General features: G+C 58.6%; 1 protein-coding gene across 4 annotated transcripts in view; it reads left to right on the top strand.

Moving 5' to 3' along the window:
- Positions 1 to 25,714, top strand: part of ZMIZ1 (zinc finger MIZ-type containing 1) — a 212,546-nt gene that overhangs the window by 96,254 nt on the left and 90,578 nt on the right. For all 4 annotated transcript variants that reach the window (XM_084904660.1, XM_084904658.1, XM_084904659.1 and 1 more), the window contains one exon: positions 20,805 to 20,913. In XM_084904660.1, coding sequence (XP_084760786.1) covers positions 20,854 to 20,913 — 60 coding nt within the window. In that variant the 5' untranslated portion in view covers positions 20,805 to 20,853. The remainder of the gene's footprint in view (positions 1 to 20,804; positions 20,914 to 25,714) is intronic.

Below are 25,714 nucleotides of genomic sequence, written 5' to 3'. Positions count from 1 at the left end.
CAGGGTTTTCTGCGTGAGTGCTTTTGGCTTCCTGCCCTTCCAGGAGGTTGGGGGAGGGGATATGATGGCGGCTACTGTGGGTGTGGTTTCCCAAGACAGCCCTGCTCTCCCTGGTCTGGGCCGGGAATGAGTCCTGCCACGGACGGGCTGGCTGAGGGCCACTACTCTGTCACCCACTCTCTGCCCAGCCCAGCCCTGCTCAGGCCTCAGTTTCACCTTCAGCCAAATGGGCAGGTCTCTAACCAGAGGAGGAAGGACAGACTTTAGGCAGTTGCGACTTCTGGCTTACACACGAGAACTTCTGGAACATCTGTTCTCTCTGTGCTGCAGGCCAGACACCCAGAATGAAGGAAAAAAAAGGGAGGCTAGCCGCGATAAAGCACCTACTGTGTGCGCCAGGCACGTTCACACCCATGCCATCATATAAACCTTTCATTAGTAACTCAAAGATAGGCAGCAACTGGTAAGAGTTACTGGCCTCATTTTTATAGCTGAGACATGTACCCAGTGTAAGCTGCTGCTTCCGATACCCTGTGGGCTTGTGGAAAACAGGGGCTCTGTCTGGGTCTCCTCTGGGCAGAAGACCAGACACTCAGAAGGGACTCAATAAATGCTTGGTGGACTGGGTTGTGCTGATAGAAGACCAGAGAAGTGGAGCCACTAACCCAAGGTCACACAGCTAGAAATGAAATCCCGCTTTGTCTGGCTGCAAGCCACTTCTCCTGGTCTGGGTGTTGGCTTTTCCAGCCAGCGTTGTCCACTGACATGGCTGCTGTGGTAGGCCAAGAGCTTGGTGGCTCCAGGTCTCATCCCTTTTGTGCTGGTGCGTGTGGCTTCGCCGGTCAGACCCCATACCTTCTCCTTCCAGCCTGCCTCTTCCCCCAGAGGAGGGGCTGAGCAGGGAAAGCCCCTCTCCCGCTCGGCTCGCACTCCGGCTCATGGAAATGAAAAACACATTGGCTTCATTATCTCGGACTGAATGAGCAGGGTTGCCATGGCGACAGCCATCTCTGGCCCGTGAGGGGGCAGGGAAGGGGCTGGTGAGGCCATGGCAAGTGGGGACCGGGCAGCGGGTGAGCAGGCACGCTGAGCAGACAAGCCACTGGAACAATTGCCACTCATGCCACCTTTCCGGCACTGGGCCCCCAGATTCAGACCCCCGTCCTTGGGCAGACAGAGGCAGGCAAGCCCCACTTCCACTGAAGCTCCTTGCCCACCTGTCTGTCCCCCGCCAGTCCATCTGTCTCCCTCCCGGAGGGGCACCGGGGCTGCTGGTGGACTCGGGCCTCACATCATCCTGGAGGTCAAGAGGGAAGGTGAAGAGGGAGGTGGGCACTGGGAGGGGCAGTGGCCTGTTCCCAGCAGAGCCCAGCCCTGGGCCTTCACTGGCATAGACAGGCCGAGGAAATGCTGAGGGGTGCCGGGCTGTGCACACCCCAGCACTCCTGTGTGACCAGGTCATCCTGGTGACCCTGAACTCAAGCTGAGCCCTCTGAAAAGAGGTTGAGTCCCCGGATTTCAAACAGGACAACGGGTGTGACGGTGGCTGTGGCGATGTCAGCGTGAGTCCTGGCCCAGCGAGGCCTGTGCCTCGGAAGGCCCCGGCAGTGCCCTTGGCTGCCCACCAGAGATGGGCCATCCCCTGGGCCAAAGCCAAGTCCCCTGATGCCCAAACGGGCCCTTCCTTACGTCCCCTGTCCCATCGCCTGTCACGTTACCCGGGTCTTGAGTCTCAGAGCAGCCTGTGCTCAGGCTGGCCCGAGGGAGGCTGCTGCACCTTCGCCTCAGACTCCCTGGTGGTGTGGGAGCCCACGCTGGCCCGCTGGGTGCCCCAAGCAGACACTGCCGCCTCCCTCTGAGAGGTCCCCCATGCAGTCCAGAGACACTGGGGCAGCTGCCTACAGACTTCTCTTTCAGACAGTGCCAGTCAGATAAACCCAACGCTGTCCCCAACTACACTTTCAACCTTGACCCTAACCCTAACTCCACCCCAGCCTCCTGACACAGCCCTCGGGTGTGTGTGCGCTGCTCTCTCACCCATCCTTACTGAAGCCGTTCCTCCACCCTGAACGCTCCTCCCTCCCGGCTGCCCGGCCCCAATGTGGCTCCTCTCATTTCCTGTTGCAGATAAGGAACCCAGGCCAAGAGAGGGCAAGTGACTGTCGGGGGCGGCTGGCTGGGCTGTAGTAAACAGGGACAGTCCTGCAGCCCCACCCACCAATGGGCATGTCCCTCTGAGGGGACAAGTGTTGAGCAGCCAAGCTTAGCTGATGTGGTCAGAGTGCTCATGGCACTGTCCACACCGCCGGTGCCCCTCTGGGAAGGACACAGATGGACTGGCGGTGGACAGGTGGGCAAAAAGCTTCAGTGAAAGTGGGACTTGCCTGCCTCTGTCTGCCCAAGGGTGGGGATCTGAAGCTGGGGGCCCAGTGCCGGGGCAGGTGGCATGAGTGGCAATTGTTCCACTGCCACATGGAGGCGGGTGCGAGGGGACGGCGGCACAAGCAGGAGGAACCCCAGCACCTTCCTGGGTTCCCAAGCAGCTCATTCTAAAATGCAGAGCCCCAGGCCCTGCCCTGGTCTCCCTGCAGTCAGTATTTGCAGCTTCCCAAACCCCAAACCGCAGGCACTGCTGGCCTTGCTTCCTCCAAGGGCCAAGCCAGCCTGCCTCGGTGTCTCAGGCCCGTGCTTCTGGTTCCAGGGTCATGACCCCTTACTGACCCTCTCTGGGCCTTGTCCTGCAGAGGGTCAGCCTCAGACCAGCCCTGAGCCTTGTGCCCACCCCTCCCCCTCTTCCCTCTCATTCATCATCTGCCCATCCCAAAGCCCACAGTCCCCATGGCATCTGTCCCCGCCATTGACCTCCCCTGACTCGGCGGCTCTGTGTCCCAGGCCTGCCTTCCAGCCACCACCATGGCCGCCGCCCGCCTCCTCGCCCACCGGCGGAGGGTGGTGCTGGGCGAGGCTGTCATTTCCCCGCCGGTGATTATAGGTCTGGGGCTGAGGGAGTCTGAGCTGGAGGAGGAGGAGGAGCCAGGCCTCGCACCCTGATGCCAGGCCCCAGAGACACCCCCAGGAAGGGCAGACTGGAGCGGGGTGCTCTTGGGGCCTCATGGGGATTCCTGTAACCCGATGCCACCAGCTCTGTGTGCATGCATGCCTGTGAGTGTGAACATGTGTGCATGCCTGTGTACACGTCTCCAAAGGGTGGAGGGGTCCCTGGTGCTCATTTAAATTAACCCTTGCATAAGCCTACAGGCAAGCCCAGTCTGTTTTCCAGGAAAAAAGACAAAACTCAGGGAGGCAGTGGACTGGCCTGGGTCACACAGCAGGTTAGGGGTGAGCCAAGACAGGGGCCTACCGCTGCCCTTGTCGCCACCCAGCGTGCCAGCCTCCTTCTTGCCCTACCCTCGCCTGTCCTGAAGAATGGGCAGCAGGGAATGGACTGGGCTGTCACAGCACTCCGAGAGGCTGAGTACTGGGTGCCACCTTCAGAGCGCAGTGCCATCTCCATGCCCCCCAGGGCTGGGACTCGGAGTGCAGCCGCTCCGGTTCCATCCTGGTCTGCGGAAGCCGGAAACCCCTCCCATGTTCCCGGCTGCGGAAATGGGGATGGGGTGAACACAGATGAGGCGGTCCCAACCGGACCCAAACCTGGGCCCTCCCGTTGTCCCCTCTTGGGGAAAGGGAGGTGGTGTGAGTGTCATGGACAGGGCCGAAGGGCCCTCAGCGCGTTTGAGGACTTGAGGGGAGGTGGTTCTCAGCCCAGGCTCTAGAATCAGGCCGCCCGTGTTCAGATCCAGGCCCAAACTGCGTCCCCTCTGAGCCTTGATGTGCTGATCACACGAGACAAGGGGAAGCAATGAGTGTAACCCAGGTGTGCACCGTACATATTGCCAGTGTCCCCTGCTCAGTTCTGTGGTGCCAGCGGCCCTGCTCTGAGCAGTGAGGAAAGTGTGAGGGCAGGCGGTGTGTGGGACCAGCCGGAGGGACGGCCACCTGTGCCACACGGGGCTTCCCAGGGCCAGGCCACTCAGGGGCCAGTGGGCCTTCTAGGTAGGCGGCCACTCCCAGGGCCCAGCTGGCCAGACTGCCGGCCACCAGAGGACCCTGGTCCCCGGGGCTCAGTCCCGGAGTCGGGAGCACAAGGGAGCCCAGGCCGGCGGAGGGCTGCTGTGCCTGGCAATTCACAGCATGTCTGCCTGTCACAGAGCCTCGATAGGGAAGATTTGTGGGCGAGATTTGCAATTCTGTTTTCTGTACGGGTTATAAATCAGCCGCACGCACACTCGGGATGCAGCGCAGGCCTGAGGCGTGCGCACTGGCGCTCACACACACACACACACACACACACACACACACACCGGAGATGAGGCCTGGCCCTGCCTGATGTGCCAGGGAGGGGAAGGAGCTCTCCACGGCTCTTCCCGGCTCAGGGAAGAGAGAAATCTGGGCAACCAGTGGCTGCCTAGCCGCTGGGGTCCCAGACCCACCCAGAATCAAGGACTCCGGGCTGGGAGGCAGGGTGCTCCAGAGATCAGAGAAGCAGCCATCACACAGGTTATGAGTATGAGCTCAGCGGCCTGCCTGGCTGCATCCAAATCCCGGCCGGCAGTTTCCTGGCTGTGAGTCCTTGGCCATGTTGCCTACAGAGCTCCATGCCTCCGTTTCCCCATCCGTGAAATGAAGCTGAGTGTAGCGTGTACTGCATAGCATGTGGAGGGAATAAACTTATAAATTAATACACATGGAGTGCTTGAAACTGTACGAGCACCTGGGAGAGCTCAGGAAGGTTGGCTTCCATCATCATCATCACCATCACACCAACATTATTTAAGACCCCGCCTAGATTCCCACGTAAGGTCAGGGCCTGACCCCAGCTCTGCGTTTTGCTAGCTGTGTGAACTCAGACACGCTACTGAGCCCCCACCATGGGTCTGCAAAATGGACTGTCACTGCCTACTTTGTGGAGATAAAGCTCACAGAGGGTGTAGCACCAGGACACGCCAGCCTCCAGGCGGGCCTCTGGGGAGGCCTGTCTTCCTGGGGAATGCTTAGAGAGGGGAGGCTCTGTGAGTGGGGAGTGGGATTCTGGGAACCCTTGTCCCCCTTTTGCCACCAGGGAAGTAAAACCACTTTCCATCCAGCCCTCCTCTTCCCGCTGCCACTCCTTCTACCCTCTCCTAAGAAGTGGGCTCTGAAACTGGCAGGGGTGACCCACAGCTCTGCCACTCGCTTACTGGATGGCCTTGGGAAGGTCCCGCCCCCCTCTCAGTTTCCTCCAGCAAGGGCTGATCGCACCTGCTGCAGCTGGCCTCTGGAGAGCCCGTTAAATGAGATATGGAGCACTCAGCGCAGCGCCCAGCGGCCAGGTGAGCGCTCCGCAAACGCCGTCCCTGGCCCCCTCCTTGCCTCCTCTGCTCTCCTTCTCCCGTCCCCTCCCACCTCCGATGCCCAAAAACCATCTTCCCAGGCCAGACGTTTAAATATTTCTCTCTGCAAAGACGGGCTCTAAGATCCACAAGGCGCCTCTGGAGCGAGTCTGGATGAAGGAAAATGATTTCGAAACTCAGACCTGTTCTCATCCGATCGCTCCCTGTGCAGCCACCGAAGGCCGGAGCCTGCTGGACAGGAGGCCTGGCCTGGCTAGCCCATCGGCCACCCACCTCAGAGCCTGTCCCGCTCCCTCCGAGTACTGGGTGCTGGCAGTCCCAGGCTTGCTTCCTAGCTGTTTCGTGGCATTTTTATCTGCTCAGCCCTGAAGCCCTGGAGAGCTGCGAACTGGGGATGAGTAGCTGCTTTCACAAGTGTGTGTGTGTGTGTGTGTGTGTGTGTGTGTGTGGAAGGGGGCGGGACACCAGTGCCCGCAGTTTTGCAGAGCTGACATTTTTTTGCACTTCTCCCGCTCAGCTCCCTGCCCCTGCAAGCAACATGGCGCAGCCTTGGCCGTGGGTAATTGCTGGGAGCATCCCAGGCCAGGCCTTGGTCTTTGAGCACAACTTTGGAGGCTGGACTTCTCCGTTGCCAGGGAAACCAGAGGGTTCCCAGGCAAGGAAACCACAGCAGCGCTTTGGCTGTTAAGAAGCACCTCTTCCTCCCTCCCCCCAAAACGAGTTCCCTCCAAAAGTGATTCCCCCAAAACTGTCGAGTCGGCAGCATCCTGCCTCTCCTCCCTGAGCCTGCTGAACGACAGAAAATGAAGCCTGCCCCTGGCCTTGTGCTTTCACCTCTTTTACACATTCCGCTGCAGCACAAGGACATGTTTTGTTTTTTTCTTGTTTGTCTTCCTCCCATGCCAGCTGGGGCTCTGAGACCTCTCTCCTCTTGTTGACTAGAGCCAGAAGGGAAAGGACTTCCACTTTTCTTTTTTTCCATTCGGCTGTCAGTAGAAATAAAACCAGCGGGTTTGCATTTGGAAAGCAGAGGAGGGTCTCCGCCACCAGGTCGCTGTGTCCGGGGGAGGTCACAGCCTTTGTGACCCTCATGCAGCCAGGGCTTGAAATTCGATCCGCAGATTTGCAGAGTGCGGGGTTGGCTGCAGCAAGCCTGCTTTGTGCACGCTGACTTTTAAATGCCATTGGAGGAGCATGGGGACTCCTCCGTGGCTGGCAACACGGAGCCTAGGCAGAGATGGTTCTAGAAAAGAATCCCCTGAGCAGGTGAGGTGCGGGCAGGGTCCAGAGTGCCCCCAGTTCCTTCCCATCCATCATCCATGCTGTGCAAGGAGGCAGGGAGCTTTCACCCTGATTCACAGGCCGGGCAGCTGGGCCTCAGTGGGGTTTTGAGATTCTCTCAGGAGTGAAGTGAGGACACCCCGCAGTTATTTTGTTAGGAGACAAAACACGACAGGAAAGAAGGGAGAGAGAAGCATGGCCAGTGTTCACTTTCAGATCCCTGGATGCTTTGGAGGACTCAGTAGAGAAGGAAAAGAGACTTTGATCCAAATCCCAGACAACCCCCACCACTGTCCCCCGCCCGCCCACCCAGGGCCTGGGTCTCCCTGTCTGACAACTGCTTCAGACCTGCATCCTGGAGGCCCCTCCGGGTCGGCCCCGCAGACAGTGTTCCCACGGCCGCTGTAGCGATCCGAGCTGTTATTTTTCACCTGGAACTGGCTCTGTGTTCCGTAAGTAATTTTAAACAAATTCTGTTCCTGTCCCTGCACTTCCGTGGGGGGAAAATAAGACCCAGCTGGGTTTTCCACTGTCCTCAGCAGACCAGGGTTTGCAGGCCGCGTGCCCGTCAGAGCTCCGGTCCGCGCTGGTCCGGCTCCGGCAGCGCAGAGGCCGGGCCTCAGGTCAGGCGGCTGGTCCCGGGGAGGTGTGTTGATGGGGGCCCGAGGCCTTCTCAGCCTCGTTCGGGATTGTCAATGGAAATTTTGGGTGATTCCTGAAATCCTCTGTCAGATCTTGTTATTAGCACGAGGCTCTCAGAGTGCAGAGTAAACTAATGAATTACAGCATGATTACACAGCACATAATTAACTTTGTAATTAATATGCAACTGCCACTTAAGCTAAAACACTGCTTATAGAGACGTACGGCAGTAGTAAATCACAGGTCAGAAGCGGCACTTTGGAATTTTCAAAAGAATGAGCGTAAGCAGAGAATCACTTAAGGCAGCAGGGTGAGTTAATTAAAAAACAGATGAATTGTGAGCATCCTGCTTCATTTCGATGCCTTCTCCCTTAAGAAAGTTCCTCATGCCACCCTGCCAGGCTGACTAGCCAGGCCTGGTCAAAAGGGCACTGGGCATGTGGTTTTATTTCCGAAATAAGCCCGGCCTTCCCTGCCGCATCCCAGCCCATTCCCGAGTCCTGGCTCTCTGCCCAGCCACACTGTCCCTGGGGACCGAACCTCCCGGCCCTCTGGGCCTCGCTCCATTTCACCTCCTGCAGAAAGACTGGGGATGCCCCCGCCCAGCCCTGGTCTAGCCCCCGTGGTGGGGACTGCCAGCAGGTGGGGGTGGGGCGTGAGGGTGGGGAGACAGCTCTTCACCTGGATTTTAGGCTTCTGGAAGGCAGGGTTGTCATTTTACTTTTTTTTGTTCTTCCCAGCCGCCTGCCAGAGCATGAGAGCTAGAAAATGCTTTAGGAGCCATCTCACCCTGTTTCACAAGGACAGAGAGTCAGGGGGCTGAGTGACCTGGCCTGGCTCCTGCGTCAGGCTGGGTGGGCCTTTGAAGTGATTCTAGTCTAGGTTCCAAGCCAGGCAACCTCACTGCCCCCACCGTGTGGCCTCAGGCAAGTTACATAACCTCTCTGGGCCTCCGTTTCCTTGCCATAAAGCCTGAGGACTGATGCCCACCTGTGTGGGTGAGTGTGAGAATTAGGTGAGGTGCCAGGTGTGAAAGGACAGCCTTAGAGGGCACAGGGAGAAGTGTGCCCCATCTCAAAGTGCCCCATCCTGAGAGGACAGGCCCAGGGAGGTCTGCTGTGTGTCCACAGCAGTGCTCGTGTGTTGGCATGCTTGGGGACACCCCCCTGTGCGATCTGGAGCCCCCTGAGGACGGACGCCTCTTGTCTGTGTCCCACTCAGCTGGGCACAGCCAGTGTGCGGAGCTGGCACAGAGTGTGCCGGGTGAATGTCTGAGCTGAAGGGCCTCCTTCAGGGCAGCCTGGAGCCCAGCCGTTTGTGGCCCCATTTTCATTGGAAGTTAGTGTGGTTGAGCAGATGGATTCGAAGCACACTTTGCCATTTTCTAATCTTAGGCAAGTTCCTTAACCACTCCAATCTTAGTTTTCTCATTTTGGGACAGTGCTAATCAATCTACTTTCAGGTACAGTATCTATACTAACAAAAGAGAAACATGCTAATTGACCGTACCTTTGTGATGCCCACCAGCCAATCAGGACTATGTATGCAAATTAAACTAACAAAGATGACAGGTTAATTTGCATATGCAGACGCTGTGTAGCTGGGGGTGGGGCGGACACTTGCATCGTTCCACACCACCACAGCCTCTGGGGCCTCTGGGAAGCATGGGAAGGCAGAAAGGCGGCTCTGGCCAGAGCGAAGGAGGTACCAGCAGCCAGGGGAAGAAAGGCCCATTCTTGCACAAATCTTCGTGCATCGGGCCTCTAGTATTGTTATAAAGATAATGCACATAAAATGCCAAAGGTGCTCCTGGACACTCAGTAGATACTAAGATACCTGTATTGTTCTCATTGTTATTCAAATTAGGAACTGAGATTTCTGAGGCTGCACACTCCAAAGCCTCAGGGAGAGAACTCTGGCTGTCTGGGCCACCTCAGTCTGGGCCAACGTGGCCTGTAACCTGTGGTTCCTGTGGCTGGGGTCTCCTCTATTTAGAGTTCATGGCTTGGGTGGTGCAGAGAAGAGGCCAGTCTCCCCAGCCACCTAGCCTGTGCCTCAGGCAGCTCATTGGACCTTCCAGCTCTCACAGCGAGTGGCCTGTGCACAGAGCCCAGGGGGCCCTCGGGCAGGCAAGTTCCCGGCTGGTTAGGTCTGTAGAAGGAGATGGTGGTGGCTTCATGAAGTTGTCCCTGATATTGGAGTCAGAATTTGGGGCCCCAGTCCTGCTGAGAAGGGCTTCAGACCGTTAGCTAGGGTGCCCTGTGGCTTCTCTTCCGACAGACACTTCCGTTTCTGGCCCCTGCCCCCAGCCTGCCCACTGCCCGCCTTCCCCTGCCTTCTCTGTCCTGCTGCCCAGCCTCTCCACCCTGTAGCCACTCCCCTTAGGTCTGAATTTCTCAGTGAGTTGGTTCCAGGAAAACTAGTTCTATGGGATTTTAAAATGTGTTTAGTGGAGAAAGTGTTTTCCATCCATTAGCTTTGGGAAAGCCAGATTCTAAGGCCCTTCACAGGTGAGGGGTTGAGTAATCCCTCAGGGAATAGAATCTGAGCTGGCCCCCAGCAGCCGCGAGCGGAGAATCCTTTGTTCTGGGAGGCTCGGACCTCATGTTTTCGGCCTCCCTTTGCCCAGAGGAGACAGTGGTTCCTCCCTGGTCTCCCTGCCTTCGTCCATGACACTGCCACCCGGACAGACATCACTGGGCGTCCAGGCAGCTGCACTGGAGAAGCAGTGCTCTGCTCACGTATCCTGAAGCTCCAACCCTATCTCTCCTTCCTTCTGGAACTTTCCATGGCTGGTCTTTGCCACCAGGACACCCTCCTCCAGCTCCTCAGCCTGGCCTCTGGTCAGTGGGTACAGAGCCCCTATCTCAGCTACCCACGACCTCGGAGGCCTGGCACTGAGCCTGTAAGCTGGCTCCCAGAGACCCTGTGTGAGGGTACAGGGTACGTGAAGCGGGCACCTCACTCCCACCCCTCCATCCCGAGCAGGCCGCTTCCATAGTTGCGTAAATGGATCTTCTGCCTAAGATGTTGTTGCAATCTTTAAAAAAATAAGTTTTTAGAATAGGATTTTTTTAAAGGTTGAAGATCTTAGTGTCTGGTGGTTGCTTTCAGCTCCCTTGCTCTCCCCTCAGCAGACACGCTTCTCTCGGCCCAGGTCCTGCTGCCTCTGACGGAGACGAGACCTGGGTCCTGTGAGAGCCAGCGAGTGCTGTCCACGCTCTGCCTTGCTATGGAGCACAGCAGCCTGGGTTTACAGACACAGAGCCTGAGGCACGCAGAGGGCATAGGCATGTTGTCCTAAGGCACAGGAGCTAACAAGTCAGGTGGCAGAGTCAGGATTTGAACCCAGGCAGCCTGGTGCCCCTAACCACGAAGCAACACTTCCCATGTAGAACGGGGTGCTAAAGGGCCAGAGGAGGCTCTGACCCCAGTTCCTTGTAAACTGCCAAGGACCCGCACAGTTGGAGCAGCGAGTCGGAGTGTGGCCATGGGGCAGCAGGTGTGAAGTTCTGTCTTGTGGACTTCAGGAAGCATGATCAGGTGGCTTGTGCATGCCTGGCTTGTCCCTGGAGGGTTCCATGGATGAGACCCCCCCCCCCCCACTCCCAGCCTGGGTTGGGGAGGCCCAGCCCACAAGTAGCATCATCCCCAGACACTTCTCGATACAGACCAGGTGACAGGCTGAACCCCAACCCCACCCCACCCAGAGGGCCTCTGGAGAGATGGGGGCTGGTGGGGTCTGTGCCAGCCTCAGCCCAGCTCAGATGGTGAACATCTCCACACAGACCCACCGGGTCCTCTTCTGCCAGGGAAACCGCAGTCTCCAGCGGGAGCAGAGCCTGCTCCTGCCTACCGCATGGCCTGCCGTCACCCTGTCCAGCCCTGCCCACTCCAGCTGCTGGGAGCGCTGCCGGGCAGGCCCTCTGTATCTGAGCTGTCTGTGACCACCCGCTGGCCTGGACCGGCATCTGCAAGGGGGTGCCTCGACCGAATTAGGGCCAGAGAGCGTCAAGACGTTCAGGGAAGTGGGATGTGAGCCCCGACCTCCCACTTCTGACCCACGATGGGGCCTCAAGTCTCTGCTTTCCCTCCACCCGACCCTTGCCCTGGGCCTGTGTTTCCTCATCTGTAGATAGGCCTGAGCAGGCCCCCAAACCCCCTCCAGACCTAAGCCATGAGGACTTTTTTTTTCTTCTTCATTTTCCACTTTTAGCTCAAGTAAATCTGTCTACTTTCTGATTTGTTTCTCTAATATTTTATTTTATGAGCATTAAGAAACATCTGACAGTTCAAACAGTTAACTGAAGGAGAAGGTGTGTCCAGCTAGTGATAGTGAAAGCCCAGACTTGGGAGGAGCAGCCTTGCTTCCTGTGTGACCGGAAGGAAGCACCCATCTACTCTGAGCTTCAGTTTTCTCATCTGCAAAAGGGGGTGGTACTTGTCTGCAAGCGGCTGTGAGGCTGTGACATAGGTCGTTGCAGCGTGGCTGGCTCACCTGAGGGGGCCATATATGGGCTCTCAACTCCAGAGGAGCCTGGCTCTGAGTCACGGTTCAGGAGAAAGGACACAATGTCAGAAATCAGGAAATCTGTGCTCAGGCCTGACGGGCCGCTGACCTCAGGCGAGGGCCCCCCCTCCCAAAGATGGGCTGGCTCAGGTGATTCGGGATGGCTGGGCAGAGGGTGTGTGGAGGATGGGCAAGACATGGCCGGACTCAGCAGGAAGAGTGGCGATGGATTCGCCATGCCTGCCGTGGGTGCGAGGTGGAGGTGGTGTGCCGTACCCCACCGTCCTGCCATCCCCCACCATCCTGCCATCCCTGTGCCAGGTGATCCCGAAGGGTCATCCATCTCTGGATCTCCCCGACATGCCATTGGCCCCATGCCTGTCTGTGCCTCCCTGAGGATGCCAGGTGGGTAAAGTGGGAGCCTCGAGGAGCTGGGCTTAGGGCGGGGCCATAGGGAATACCTCTTGGTCCCTAGAGCTGTAAGAGTCTGCAGGGTATTTACAACCTGCTAGAGGGCACAGCTGGTGGTTAGGGGGCCTGGCTCCATCTCCAGCCTCATTCCACCCCGTGTCCTCCAAGGCCCTCAGGGAACTTCCTCCCTCCCTCTTCCCCACTTCACGGCTCCAAGCCTTGGGATCAGACAAGAGCCTCTGGACGAAGGCAGGTCTGGGCGCTGCATGGGCACTGCTATCCTGAAGGGTCGTGGCCCGCCCAGCACCCGCAGCGCCAGCCCAGCCAGGACGTGACAGTCACTGTCCTCGTGTGCCTACAGAGGGGGCCAGCGAAGGCTTGCCGCAATCCCATGGAGAGGATGACTCAGGAAACGTCGTGGGCTTTGCAGTCAGACAGGAGTTCAAGTCTGAGGTCACTAGTGTGACCTTGAGCAAGTCATTGGACCTCTCGGAGCCTGTTTGGTAATAGTCGCTGGGACATCACAGGAGACGTCTGAGGCTCACAGCGAGGGGGGCTGAGTAACCTCGTGGCTGACCTGTTAGAGCAGTTGTTCCGTGTCCCCTCCCACTCGCAGCCGTGGGGGTTGCTGTCCATCCTGCGTTTGCTGACCTTGTCCAGGGCTGCATCTGGCCCTCCTTCACCTTTTGGGGAGAGGAGCTGCCAGAGGAAGTTTGCCCCGAGGTCAGAGACTCTGAGTGCCGCAGAGGATGACAGGAAACTCTGGCCTCAAGGGCATGGCCTGCGCCAGCTGAGGCCTCACAAGCTTGGGGCTAAGGCTCCCCGGAAGAACGCAGCTGGGACTCCCAGCCCCGCGTGGGTCTGACCGTGGGCCGCCCCTCTGCCAGGGCACCATCAACACATGTTCCCCAAGTAAGTGTCCTCCCTCTGAGTTCACGTTGGTGTCCCAGAGCAGGTTGGCAGAGGTGGCGGGCCGGCCCTCAGGAAGCCCCCACTCTGAAACACAAGGTTCCCTGTGCCATCCCACAGACCACCCTTGGCCGGGGGTGTTCCTGTCGACGAGGGTGGGTGCTGGGAGATTGGGTCCACCCTTCCAGGAACCCCAAGTGCAATGTCCGAACTCTGGCCAGGAAGCAGGGAGCCCTGTTAGGCCTCGGCACAGGCATTCCCCAGTGGAGGGAGCAACTGGATTGGAAGAGCTGGTGTCCAAGTCAGAGCTTCCCTTTTCAGACCACTGTCCCGAAGTGACTGCACGCCGTCAGCTCCTCAGGCCAGTGGGGCCGTGAGGGGCACTTCCTGTCGGACAGTGGAGGACACAGACTCTGGGCGATAAAGCAGCTGCTCACCACCCCAGAGAGCGGGAAGCTTTGACTCAGGGCCATCGCCACCCCCTCCCCCCCGGCCCCAGGAGCCTCGCCCTGCTCCAGGCCTCAAGCTGGCCCACGACCTGCCCCAGCCGCCTGGCCAAGAGTGGGAGCAGCTGGTCCTGGGCAGCTGCCCAGAGCTGCCTCTCGCCTCCCTCTGTCCTCAGCTCCTGTCCCTCTGCCCTTCCCTGACTTCCCTGGGTCAGGGCACAAAGCCACTTGCTTCTGCCTGTCTCTGCTTCACCTCCACCCTCTTCCGGCCCCAGGCAGCATGCAGCCTCCTAAGGATTGGGAGTGGGAGAGTTACAAACGTGTGACCACGGGCAGTCCCTGCAGCTCTCTGAGCTGCTTCTTTGCTGTGAAGATGAGGAGGGCATTGGGCTGTGTCAGTCCTTCCTTAACCTCAGTCTCTTTCATTCCCTTTATGCTGTTTAAAGTGGTTTCTTATCCCACTAAGGTCTGCCATCACTCCCTAATTTACCCTTGTCTATATAATAATCCTATATAATAAAAGACTAATATGCAAATTGCCCCCTCAACTGGGAGTTTGACCAGGAGTTCGACCGGGGGCAAGGCCAACCTGCCAACTGCCCGAGGCCCCTCCTCCTGGCAGGCCCTGCCCCCGATCACTTCCCTCACCCTGAAGGGTGGCCCTTCAACCTTCAACATCCTCTTCCCCCTCCCAGTCCGGCCCTATCAGCCTCTATTGGGTGGGCTGGCTGGAACCCCCCCGTGCACAAATTTGTGCACAAATTCATGCACTGGGCCTCTAGTTCTCAATAATATCCACAAACTCAGCAGTGATCATTGTTCTAATCCAAATGCGTCACTAGGAATATCGACCAGGTTTCTGTGGACCACCTAAAAGTATTCTTCTCCGCCGCTGGTACATACATCATTCTTTGAGAACCCTGGAGTCTCTTTCAGTCCCAAGGCCTTCTGATCAGATTGGGCCATTGGATATTCAGCTCTTACCACTCTGGATCACAATGGCTGTCCATCCACCCATTTGTCTGTTCATCTAAAGAGCATTGCTGAGGACCTACTGGGTACCAGACCCTGGGCTAGGCTCTGGGAATTCATAACCGGATGACACCCCAGCTGATGTGGGAGATGGATGCAAAGCTACACCACTGTCTAGTACCGCCGAGATGGGTGCAGGGCAGAGACACTGGGGACACAGAAGTGAGTGGCTCTGCTGGGGGAAACCCACAAGAGAGTGACAGTTGAAGCAGGCCTAGATAGATGAAGGTGCTTGGGGCTGAGGGGCAGAGGCAAAACAAGGAAATGTGATGGTCAGAGCAAAGCCCAGGAGATGGAGCAGCCCCATGTGGAGGACACGGGTGTGACTGGAAGTGGTGGAAAGTGGAGATCCAGTGAGAAGGCCTTGGGCTGTCACATGCAGGGGTGGCAGGTCACTGCTGAACCCAGGGCCCATGCTATCTGCAGCTCTCAGAGTCTGAGACCTGGCAAAGGCACTGGCAGGAACAGGTCCCCGGGACCCCTAGGACCTCCCACGAGGCTGAGCTGTGGGCAGGTCCCAAGCTCGCTGGCCCTGGCGCTGTCTTGGAATGCAGCCTCTGCTCTGCAAGCCGTGGGCACAGGCCCTCCGCCCCCACCTCCAGCTCCGCTCGCCCAGGGACCTGCGCTGCAGATGCAGGGTGATTGAGTCATTTCTGCACACCACTGCTCGCACGGCTCCCCGGGGACCCGCCGCTCGCCTGTGCAAGCTGTCAGGAGATGTGTGTGCTCAAGTGCATCTGTGCATCACTCGGTGTGTGCACGTACTTAGTCTCAAGAATGCAAAGGAGTACATATGTGTGCAAGTATGCACACATGTAAACAAACCTCTGCCCCAGATGCTGTTAACTTGTTTGGCCTCAAAAGTTAAAAATAAAACACACACGGGTGTTAGCACAGCTCATATTGGCCTAGCATCCTACCTCGGGAGCTGCCTCCAGGGCTTCATCCACATTTCTATGGGGCAGCTAAGAGCACCCCACTTCCCACGCGCTGGGAAGAGCCCACCGAGGCCATGTGCCTCCCCCAACCTTTCCGACCGGGAGACATGCTTTCAGAGAACCTAGAGACAACCTGGGCCCAACTGAGAACAGCCAGGTGGGCTTCAGTCCCACTCGGACATTGTCTCCTTCTGTGATCTCCCCTCTTCCGGCCCCTACCCCTCATGCAGGTACAAGACCAGGTGGTCCCGAGCTCCAGCATTCTCCCTCTGGAGCAGCCCTGGGTGCATAATCGCAGCTAACTTTTCTGGAGCATGTCCCGGCGCCAGGCAGTGCTAAGATAAACTTGGCCAGCGCTGTGCTGGGTGCTAAGAAGTGTAACACAGAAGCTTGGCCCCCCGAGAGCTCAGCTAGGCGCTGGGAAGACTAGCCCACCCAGGTGTCACCACCAGGAAGAAAACATACCTTCGAGCAGTGACGCCAAGCTGAGCGCAGGTGCCAGGACAGGGTGAGGCCGAGAAGGCAGCGGCAGGTCCCGGGGCTGCCTTGGGGCGGGCTTGCTTTGCTCTTTGGAGCCACGCTCCTGCATTTGTCGAGATGGAGCATTCAAACAGCTTCAACTCCGGACAGAAATCCTAACATGTTGGGGTCTGAAGGGCTGCCAGAGGCTGGCTAGCCTTCCTGTTACAGAAGGAGAAACTGAGGCCTGGAGGCCGTGTCAGAGCGGGGTCTTCTCCAGGCCCCCAGGCTGACTAGCATTGCATCTCCTACAGGCTCCAGTCTCCTCAGACCAGGAGAGAAGCTGGGTGGCAGGCGAGGGGGCCGGCCTGCTTGAGCCCCTCTTTCAGAGGCGGATGGCGGTGGAAAGGCCAGGCCCGCACAGCCTCCAGGTGGGAGGGAATGCCACGGTGGGCAGTGGAGCTGCAGCCTGGGAGGATTTGTAGTGACTTGTAAAGGCTTATTATAGGAATCCAGGCTCTGAGGAGGGAGGCAGCCGTGGCCAGCAACGCTCCCACGGTGGAGGGCGACCTCTGCTGGCCGCTGAACACTGGTCACTTGGCGAGACAGCCAGCATGCAGGGAGCCCAGTGGCCTTGGAAGCAAGTGGGTGGATTTGGACAGTTTGGGTGGAACCAAGGGGACACCCCAGTCATAGCCAGGGGTCAGGGGTCAGGGGGGGACTTCCAAGAGGCTTCATTCTTGGTGGAGTGGAAGAAACAACAAAGAAATAGAAAGGCAGAGCATTTGAATCTCAGCAAGCTGTGCCACCTCTCTGAGCCTCTTAGAACTAAATAAATTAGCAACGCACAGGACCAGGACTGGTGCCTGCACGTAGCAGGTGCAGAACCAATGGGGGAGTTCAGACCACCCCTGAGGGAGTACCCTCTCCCTTGCCTACTTTAGCCCCCCCCATCCCCTCCAACCCTGGGGCCCTTAGCCTTCCAGGTCCTGACCTCTCTTCTGCTGACACTGCCAGCCGCATCTGTTCCTGCTGTTGCTAACCCTGATTTTCCATTGATCTCAGCAGTTTAAAAATGTCCCCTCACCTGAGAGTGCCTCCACAATCAGCCAGGCATTCTGTTCTTTTGCTATAGACGACGCACAGTTGTGACCTGTGGCGTCTCTCCTGCTAGCTGCCACCCCGTCTCGGGTCTCACAGATGCCCCCGGCCCACCTGTCCACTGCTTGGCTCCTCCCGTCAGCAGCCCCAGCCTGGAAGAAGAGCGCCCGGGGCCTGGGCCCAGCCCCCTGTGCTGTGTGGCTTTGGACGAACTCCTGCAGGCCTCGGGCTCCCCCAGATAAAGCCAGCTGAGCTGTTAGGCTAGCGGGAGACTTTAAAGGACCTTTGGGTATTGATATTCGGAGAATCTTTGACTCTAGAAGCCAACTCCTACCAGCCACTGATTTCCAGACAGGATGGCCACGAGCTGCCTGGAGCCTGGGTCTGAGCTGGACAGTTCTCTTCCCTCCTGCCTTTTCTGTTTGCTTCCTAACATGAGAACTGTGGCCCCACTGCCTCTGGGCCCAAAGGTGACTGCCTGGGGGCTCTGGACTCCCCATGCCTACTGAGGGCTTCCCTGGATGGCCCAAGCGCCCCAGGCTCCAGAAATGATCTGTCAGTCATTTGACAGGTGCCTTACCAAAGCCCTACTAGGTCTCTCATCCTGGGCACAACTCCTACTTAGAGATGGAGCTTCGAGAGGCCATCTGATCCCTCACCCTCGCCATCCTGCTCTACAAATGGAGAAACAAACGAAGGCCTAGAAGCCCTTCTGGGCACGTAGGCTTGTCAACAGTGCCCCCTGCTGGCCGCTTGGGTTGCCGCAGGCCCTTTATCCTGGTTGGCTGCAGCCTGAAGACAGGATTGAGGCTAGCAAGCTCCATGGAGCTGGCCTGGGGCAAAATGTGCCCTCTGGCTGGCTGTGGAAACCACTCCTTGATGGGGACCCTGGCAGCCATGTGCCCGCGCCCACATGCTTTGTCTCTGGCCCCAGGAGCACTTGCCAGTGAGGCTGGCTGAAGCTCTGGGCGTGTAAATTCAACCCCTACTTCCGGGACACCCTCATCTCTTCCTTCTACCCCCCACTCCCCTCACACACACATACACATGCTTACATCAGAAAACCCCTCCTGCAGGGCCTCCCTGCTCAATTTGGTTTGTGACCCGGGATTCTGAAGCTAGTTTCTACTATCACCTCTGAGCCTCGGTTTCTTCATCTGTGAAGTGGGAGGGGGTATAGTAACAGTGTCTATCTGTGCCCAGGGCCTGAAACACCTGACTCACAGGAGGAGCCCAACAAATAGTCACCTGGATGGTGACCTGGAGCGAGTACAGACTAAGACCAAGCGTTTCTTGAACATTGTTAATTAATTCATTTTCATCCCTGCGGCACAGCACCGGTGCGGGAGAGCACTCGCTGGGGGAGTTGGAAGCAGCCGTGGATGGGCAAGTGGACACTGGAGATGTGTGCACAGGTGCAGGAGCCATAAGCCTCTGTTCAGTGCCCGGATCTGACTGTGCTCTGAAATGCCCACTGAGCTGTGAGACAGGCTTGTCGTTGGATAAACAATGGATGGAGAATCGGGCATCTTGGTGTATAACTGTGTGCTAGGTGTGGGGAATGGAGGGATGGTTGCTGGGGTGAGGGAAGGAGAAATAGATACGGACACGCCCTCCTTGTGATCTGTCTGCTGGAGCGCTTCAAGATGGCGTGAACCAGAAAGCACGTATCGAAAGGATGAGGCCCAGCAGCTTGGTCTTTAAGAGCCTGTTCTCCAGGTTCATCCATGCAGGATCGTGTGGCCAATACACCGGCGACCCTGCTCCACTGTGTGCTGTAAGGACATGTGGCGACGGCATCGGCTTTATCGCTCCGAGCAGGAGGCCGTGACCAGGGCCTCGCCCCTGAGAGCAGCACCTGGGGGGGGGGGGGGGGGGAGAGCAGGTGATTCGTCCGAACCTGGGATTCTATGCAGCCATGAAAAATGGAGAGGCTCTTTATGTCTTGATGTGGAATAAAGTCTGAGATGTCATTAAGAGGGGAAAAAACAAGGTTCTGGTAGAGTGTGTACAATGCTTTCGTTTTCTGGTTTTTAAGGGGTGGCAGGGAGAAGACACGCAGATATTTGCTTCTCCAAGATGAGCCCCTCTTTCTCCCCAACCCCCTTCCCCGGAGACTGGTGACTGGTCCTCCCAGGAAGGGCGCCGGGAGCTGGGGAATGGGCCAGTGCTTCACTGGATTCCTTTTTGGACTTGCTCAGTCGTGAACCAGGCACATAAGTTGTCTTGTCCAGCACAGGCTGAGCAGGGTGGGGTGCAGACCTCCTGGCAGGAGGAGGCAGCCTTTGTCCGCAGGCTGGGGCCGGGCATGCTGCGAGGCTGCTGGCGCTGGGGCTGGAGCCCAGGCCTGGAGGCAGACAGGCCTGTGGGCCCAGTCCGGACACCTAATAGCCGTGGGGACTTGGCAGGTCTCGGGACCTCCGTTTCCTCATCTGTAAAGTGGAGATGACGATAGTCTTAGAGAGTGAGCATGAGCAGTAAAGAGAGCACATAGAAATAATGCCCAGTGAGTGGGGCCAGAGGTGAGGAAGCTGGGGGGCGGGGGGTGGGGGCGGTCCAGTGTCTCAGAATAGCAGAGAGGCCTGGGCCATAGCCTCTGTTCAGTGCCCAGGTCTGACTGTGTGTCTGAAATGCCCGCTGAGTTGTGGGAGGGCAGACCCACCCAGCACTGGGCGCACTTCTGCTTTGGCCCAAGGACCTGGGCCTCTGAGGGCGGGGACGCCAGAGCCGAGCACTCCGCCTCTTTCTCCCTCTCCCCTTCATCCGCGTGGCCGCCCTGCAGAGGCCTGGCGTTTCCGGGTCTTTGGAGCTGAGGGCCTCTCCCACTCGGCTTCACCACCCGGGAGGAGTGGCACCCACGTCAGTGCTCCCGCCGGCCCTACAGGAAGAGTGGGCCTGGGGGCTGGGACATTCATGTGCCCGAGACCACTCAGCCCCGGGCTGGCGCTGTGCACCCTGAGTGGCTCCCTTCCTCTCTGCGAGCCTCCGGTCCTCATCCAGAAAGTGGACAGGGTAGTAATTGCCTCCTCCTTCTTTCCAAAGGGGGGGGGGGGTATGGAGTTGGAATGGTTTGTAAAGTGTGAAGAACTCAAAGTGTGGGGTTTGAGGAGGCACGTGGCACTCCTGCACTAACACCACAAGTGCAGTGGAGGTCGTCATGTGGGAAGATCCCACCACACACACGTGCTCATACACATACATGCTCTCTCACACACATGTTCACACACGTACATGCTCACACACACATAACCACATCGAGTGGGCTAAGCCCTGAACCGGAATCTGGAAATGAAGTTGCCATCCCACCACCACCACCACCACCACCACCTAACACACACATGTGCATAGAAATGTGTTCGTCTGAGTGGGCGTTGCATGTCTCATGGTGGACACGCCTGCCGAGTGCTCACATCAGTCACCACAGAGAAGCCCGGGAGCGCCTCCCACCCTCAGTCCGGATGGGGCCCCAGGGCCATACTTGGGGAGGACAGGCTGGGCAGCTGGGGCCACGGTTCCTCCTCCAGCGCAGGGGATGCCTGGGGCAGAGGCCGCCATGCCTCTCAAATGGCCCAGGAACCAGCTGGGAGCCTCCAGCATGTCAGTGTGGGGGTTCGGGGGGTGGCTGTAAGGCTGGCGGGCCTGGCACAACCCCAGTGACGCCCACGCTCTTCTCTCTCCACAGGCTGGACAACGTTCATGGCTCTCGGGTAGAACCCAGCGAAACGGCCAGAATGAATTCTATGGACAGGCACATCCAGCAGACCAATGACCGCCTGCAGTGCATCAAGCAGGTGGGTGTGTGCCCAGCTCACTCCTCTGCAGGGGCAGACAGTAGGGGTGCTGGCTGCCCTGTAGCTGTGCCCCAGGGACCCAGGATGGAAGTGATGGTGGATATGGGTCGACTGCCTGGGGCTACCTGACCACCCATCTTGGGAGAACATTGCGGGCATGGAGCATCCTGACTGGAGTCACACACACCTGGGTTCAAATGCCGGCTCTGTCTCACCCCTGCCCTCTCCCAGCGGTGTCGGGCCCTCTGGGCTCTGCTGTGCGCTGTGAGGATGCAGTGGGTGCCTGATCTCCTTCCCAGACCTCAACTCTGGGCAGGGTGTGCCCACCCTCTGAGCTTGGCCTCCCTACAGCTCCGAGTGGCAGCATCTGTGCAGGAATATTGTTTTACTCCAGGGAGGAGCAGATGCGGGGAAGGGGTGTGGCTTTGATAGTAAACAGACCTGGGCCCAATCCTCACAGCTCCATGGACCCACCGTATGCTGTCCTTTTGTTTCTCGGGGTCTCAGTTTCTCCATCTGTCAGCTGGTAGGATGCTGTGAGGATATTGTGGGTGAAGCCCAGGCCCAGCCCTGGCGCATGGCAGGTGACCGCTAGTGGTGGCAAGGCTGTTGTCCTCCGTGGCTCAGCGACAGGGAGGGCAGTGCTGGGGCACGTCCCCTGGCTTCAGCGAGTTTGGCAGGGAGCTCAGGTAACCAGCATGGGCCACTGGCCTAGCACCCCAGCTCTCAGCCCCCCACTACCACCCCCTTACCCTCTCTGGTACCTCCCCCCACCCCTTGCAGCAGGTCCTCCCAGGCTCCGGGCTGGTGGCGCTGAGGCTGGCCCCGGGAATGAGGCATGTGTCCTCCCATTAGCTTCAAGCAGGGCAATCTCGGAAGCCTGTGCGCGGGCCGAGGAGAGGAAATTGAAGAGGACTTGTTACAGATTGAACTCAGCCCGAGCCGCTCTCCTCAATGCCAATTACGCCTCTGTTCACGGTCACGGAATAGAAACCAGACGTGCGCTCCCTTCCTCCCCTGCTCCCTCCTCCTCCTCCTCCTCTGCAGGGCTCTGCCTTTGACCCAGTTTCTCCAGCCCATGAGGGTTCGCCGTGAGCGGCCTCCACCCCCCACGATTCAGTCATGCCCCCGGTGCGTGAGACTGCGCCAGGCACGCAGCTGCTCCTGAGGCCTGCTCAGCATTGCCCTTCCTGCCCCCGCCTGGCTCTGCGTCACCGGGAATCAGGATGCCCTTTCCTCTCCGGGTCCAGCCCTCTCCGAGGGGGGTGCCCAGAGCTCAGACTTACTAGCGAACCTGAGTCCAGCCCTCACAGGCTACCTGACCTCGGTTAAGCTGCCACTTTTATCTTGCTTTGCCTGCCGAGTGGGCATGGCAGTGCATGCCCAGCCGTAGAGTGCGGAGGGCTGGAGGCAGGGATCACCGCAGCTGCTCCTCCCGGTCTGCCCGCACACCGTGTGCACACACCCACGGAGCTCTGCGCTCGGGCCAGACAGTGGCATGTTCGTGAGGGTGAGCAAGCTGGCCAGATGCCCTCCTCGCCACCCAGAGCTCTCTGCCTCCTCCAGGCCCCCTCCCACACCTCAGGTCAGAGGCTCCCCAGCTGCCCCACAGGGTGGCCGCAGCTGGCTGAGGACTGCTGATTCTCAGACGTCCTGTATCCTAATCAGAAGAGAAAGGCAGGCAGGTCTGCATGCTGAGGATGATGGATGTGGCGGCGATGCCTACCTCTCTCCGGGAGGGCTCCAGTCAGGGGCCTCCAGCCTGCAGCCTCCGACTCTCCGCTCTCCTCTCTGCCCCTCTCCTCCAGCAGAGCCTTCCCGCCCCCACTGCCCGCCCTGCTCCAGCCACCGCTGCACTCACCATCCTCCTCTGGGCCTCTGGCTCAGCTGCCTTTTCCCCTTCTCAACCTCAGGTACCAGAAGCATCAGTGCCCTCTGCACTGTGCCCCACTCAGACGTCAGGCACCTCTGGGCTTTACCTGCAAAGCCATGCAAATGGGCTCCTTTTTGCCCAGCAGCCTCCCCAGATCCCTGTGCCCATCTCTGAATTCCAATGCATCCTGGGCACCCAGCTGCCCCACCCCTCCTGTTCTTTCTCCCTTGAGCTATGGGCCCTGCAGAGCATATACCAGGCCCCTTACCAGGCTACGTTCCTTGGGAGCAGAGGATGTGCCATATCCATCTCTAAGTCTCACTTAGGGCCAAGGCCAAGGTGCGGGGGAAAGGGGGCGGGGTGGACAGATAAGTGGGTAGCGACGGGAATGAATAAATGGGTGGGTGGATGGACAAGTGGATGGGCAGTGAGGTGGTTGGATGGTGGGGATATTTAGATGATGGATGGATAAATGGATGAATGAATGGGTGAGTTGGTGGTTGGATAAATTCTGGATGGATAGGTAGATAGGTAGGTAGATGAGTGGATGGATGAGTGATGGATAAAGTAGTGAATGGCTGAATGGGTGGGTGGGTAAATGGATGGATGATTATGAACTGATTCACATTTGGGTGGATGGATGGATGGATGGATGGGTCATTTGATTTACAGGTGGATTGACAGGAAAAGGCATTCATCACTTGGTCTGGGTAGCCAATTCCTGGTCTGGGCACTGTCCGCTACTCCTGCCCCAACAGCTCAGTGGCAGTGGAGAGAGCACAGATCTCCTGAGGAACTGTGGAGATGGGCAGGCTTCCTGATGGGGACGGGGGATTGGTGTCCTCCCTGCCACAGCCAGGGGTGCCTGTGCCTGTGGGTCAGATCTGTGCTCCCATGTCCAGCCCACCCACGCTGGCCAGCCGCACCCACCAGCCTCTCCATGTGCCCCTGGGACCTGTTCTGAAGTGGCCAGCCTCCTGGCCCCTCCAGATGGACCCTCCTTTGGACAGTTGGCTGCTCACTGACACCTGTGCGGGCCTGGCCTTGTGCCATCTCCAGGTTCAGAGGTGGACAGGGCGTTGTTTCTATGCTCAAGACGCTCGTAGAAGAAACAAGAGACGTGCAAAGGTCTCAGCATGCAGAGCGGTAGCCACCGTCTCCTGGCCCTCTGTGGGGATGTCATCAGGGGCATCATTTCTATCCCTTGCAGCAGCCCTGCGAGCTGCCATCACCCCCTTTACAGATGAGGGACCTGCAGCTCGGGACACAGCGGGGCTGTGTGGCTCAGTGGCTGAGGTGGGGTTGGGTCCAGGTCTGTCCCACTCACTTTACTACATCACTCAGTCTCTCCGTGGCCGCCTGTTACCTCCGAGTGGAAATGGGCGACCAGCGCACAGAGAAGCAAGGGTCTTGGCCAGAGCCGCAGAGCCGCTGAGCAACAGCCTCTGAATGGGATGCCTGACATTCTTCCTACCAATGAGTGGTGCCCAGGGGTGACCACTCACAGCCCAAGCTGATGGCCCCTAGCCTGCCTTCATGGGCCACTTGTGAGCCCAGGGCCCCCAAAGAGGGTGCCAAGAGTGGGGGTGCTGTGGGCGGGCAGCTCAGAGAGCAGCCTGAGGCTGCTGCTGCCCCTACTAATGGAGTGTGACATCATGTAAATAAACGTAATAACTCAGTTAGCAAAAGGAGGCTGCGGGGCAGGGAACTGGCCAATGTGCCCGGCTTTCCTGGTGCAGCCAGGTGCCGCCCGTGGCCTCGGAGGGGACCAGTCACCTCTGCGCGCAGGGACAGAGGTGAGGACCCCTGTGCCCTCCCACAGGGCGTGCCTCTATATGTGGACGTTCCTCCCGGGCGCTGCACATGAAGCACCGAGTTCTGCCTTTGCAGAGAGGGTGCTGGTGGAGCCAGGGCTGTGGGCTGCGAGCTCAGCCGTGCTTCCCGGACAGCCTTGGGGAGGCGGACACGGCCAAGGGCAGCCCCATGCAGGCACACCCCACATGCCGGGCGCTTTGCCAGAGCCGGGTGAGCCTCCTCCTGTTTAGTCCCCACCCGGCCCTGTGACAGGGCTGTGTGGCTGCATGCTTGCCCTCTCCTTTCCTTCATCTCCCCTTCCCCTTGTTCTTTCATGGAAGGAGGGTATTCTCATTCGTGCCACCTGCTTCCACCCATTTTAAACCTTGCCTTGCACAAGCCGCGTTGTATAGGACAACAGTCATAAAACCCCATGTGGAAGAAACACAGATTTCCACCACCGTCCCGTGAGCTTCCGTGCCCTAGCTCGGCAGCTGGTCAGAGGTGAAGGCAGAGTGACCCCCAGAGGCCCTGCCCGGGCTCACACAGCACATTCTGCTCCCTTCCCACTCCTGGCACCTGCAGCCCTGAGACCTCTCCCCGCCTTGGCACAGGCTGGCTCCTGCTGCAGGTGGGGAGGCGGCAGTCCCCCAGGCAGCTGTGCCACCCAGCACCCAGGCCACAGGGAGCTCAGAAGGGACCACCTTCCCCTTTGCAGCTGCCTACACTCCGACCTTTGGGGACATCTAGGAGATGTCCCGCTGGAGGACCCACACTCAGTCACCCCCAACGCGGGGTTCCCAGCTTCTCCCCACCTGCTCCATGGTGCTGGGCTCAGTGCCTTGCCCAGCGGGGCCTGAAAGACACGTATAAGTCAAGGAGGGAAGGCCCGAGTCCGAGGCCGGATCTAGAGGCCTTGGCACCAGAATCAGTTTCTGTTGATTAGACCCCTGACTGGGAGGGGCCTAGGCTCGGCTGGGACCCCTCCCAACAATGCCGACAGCCCCGAGTGGAGCCAGACTGGGCCCCGGAGACCAGGACTTGAAAAGCCACATCCACTGGGCCCTGGTGTGACAACCTGGTTTAGGTCCAGCTTCCCAGTCCCCTGCTCCTGTGTGACTCAGCTGAGGTAGC

Source organism: Pipistrellus hanaki (assembly GCF_964339955.1).
Source record: "Pipistrellus hanaki genome assembly, chromosome: 14".
In the NCBI taxonomy this organism is placed as follows: domain Eukaryota; kingdom Metazoa; phylum Chordata; class Mammalia; order Chiroptera; family Vespertilionidae; genus Pipistrellus; species Pipistrellus hanaki.
This window is presented reverse-complemented; position numbering and strand designations above follow the sequence as displayed.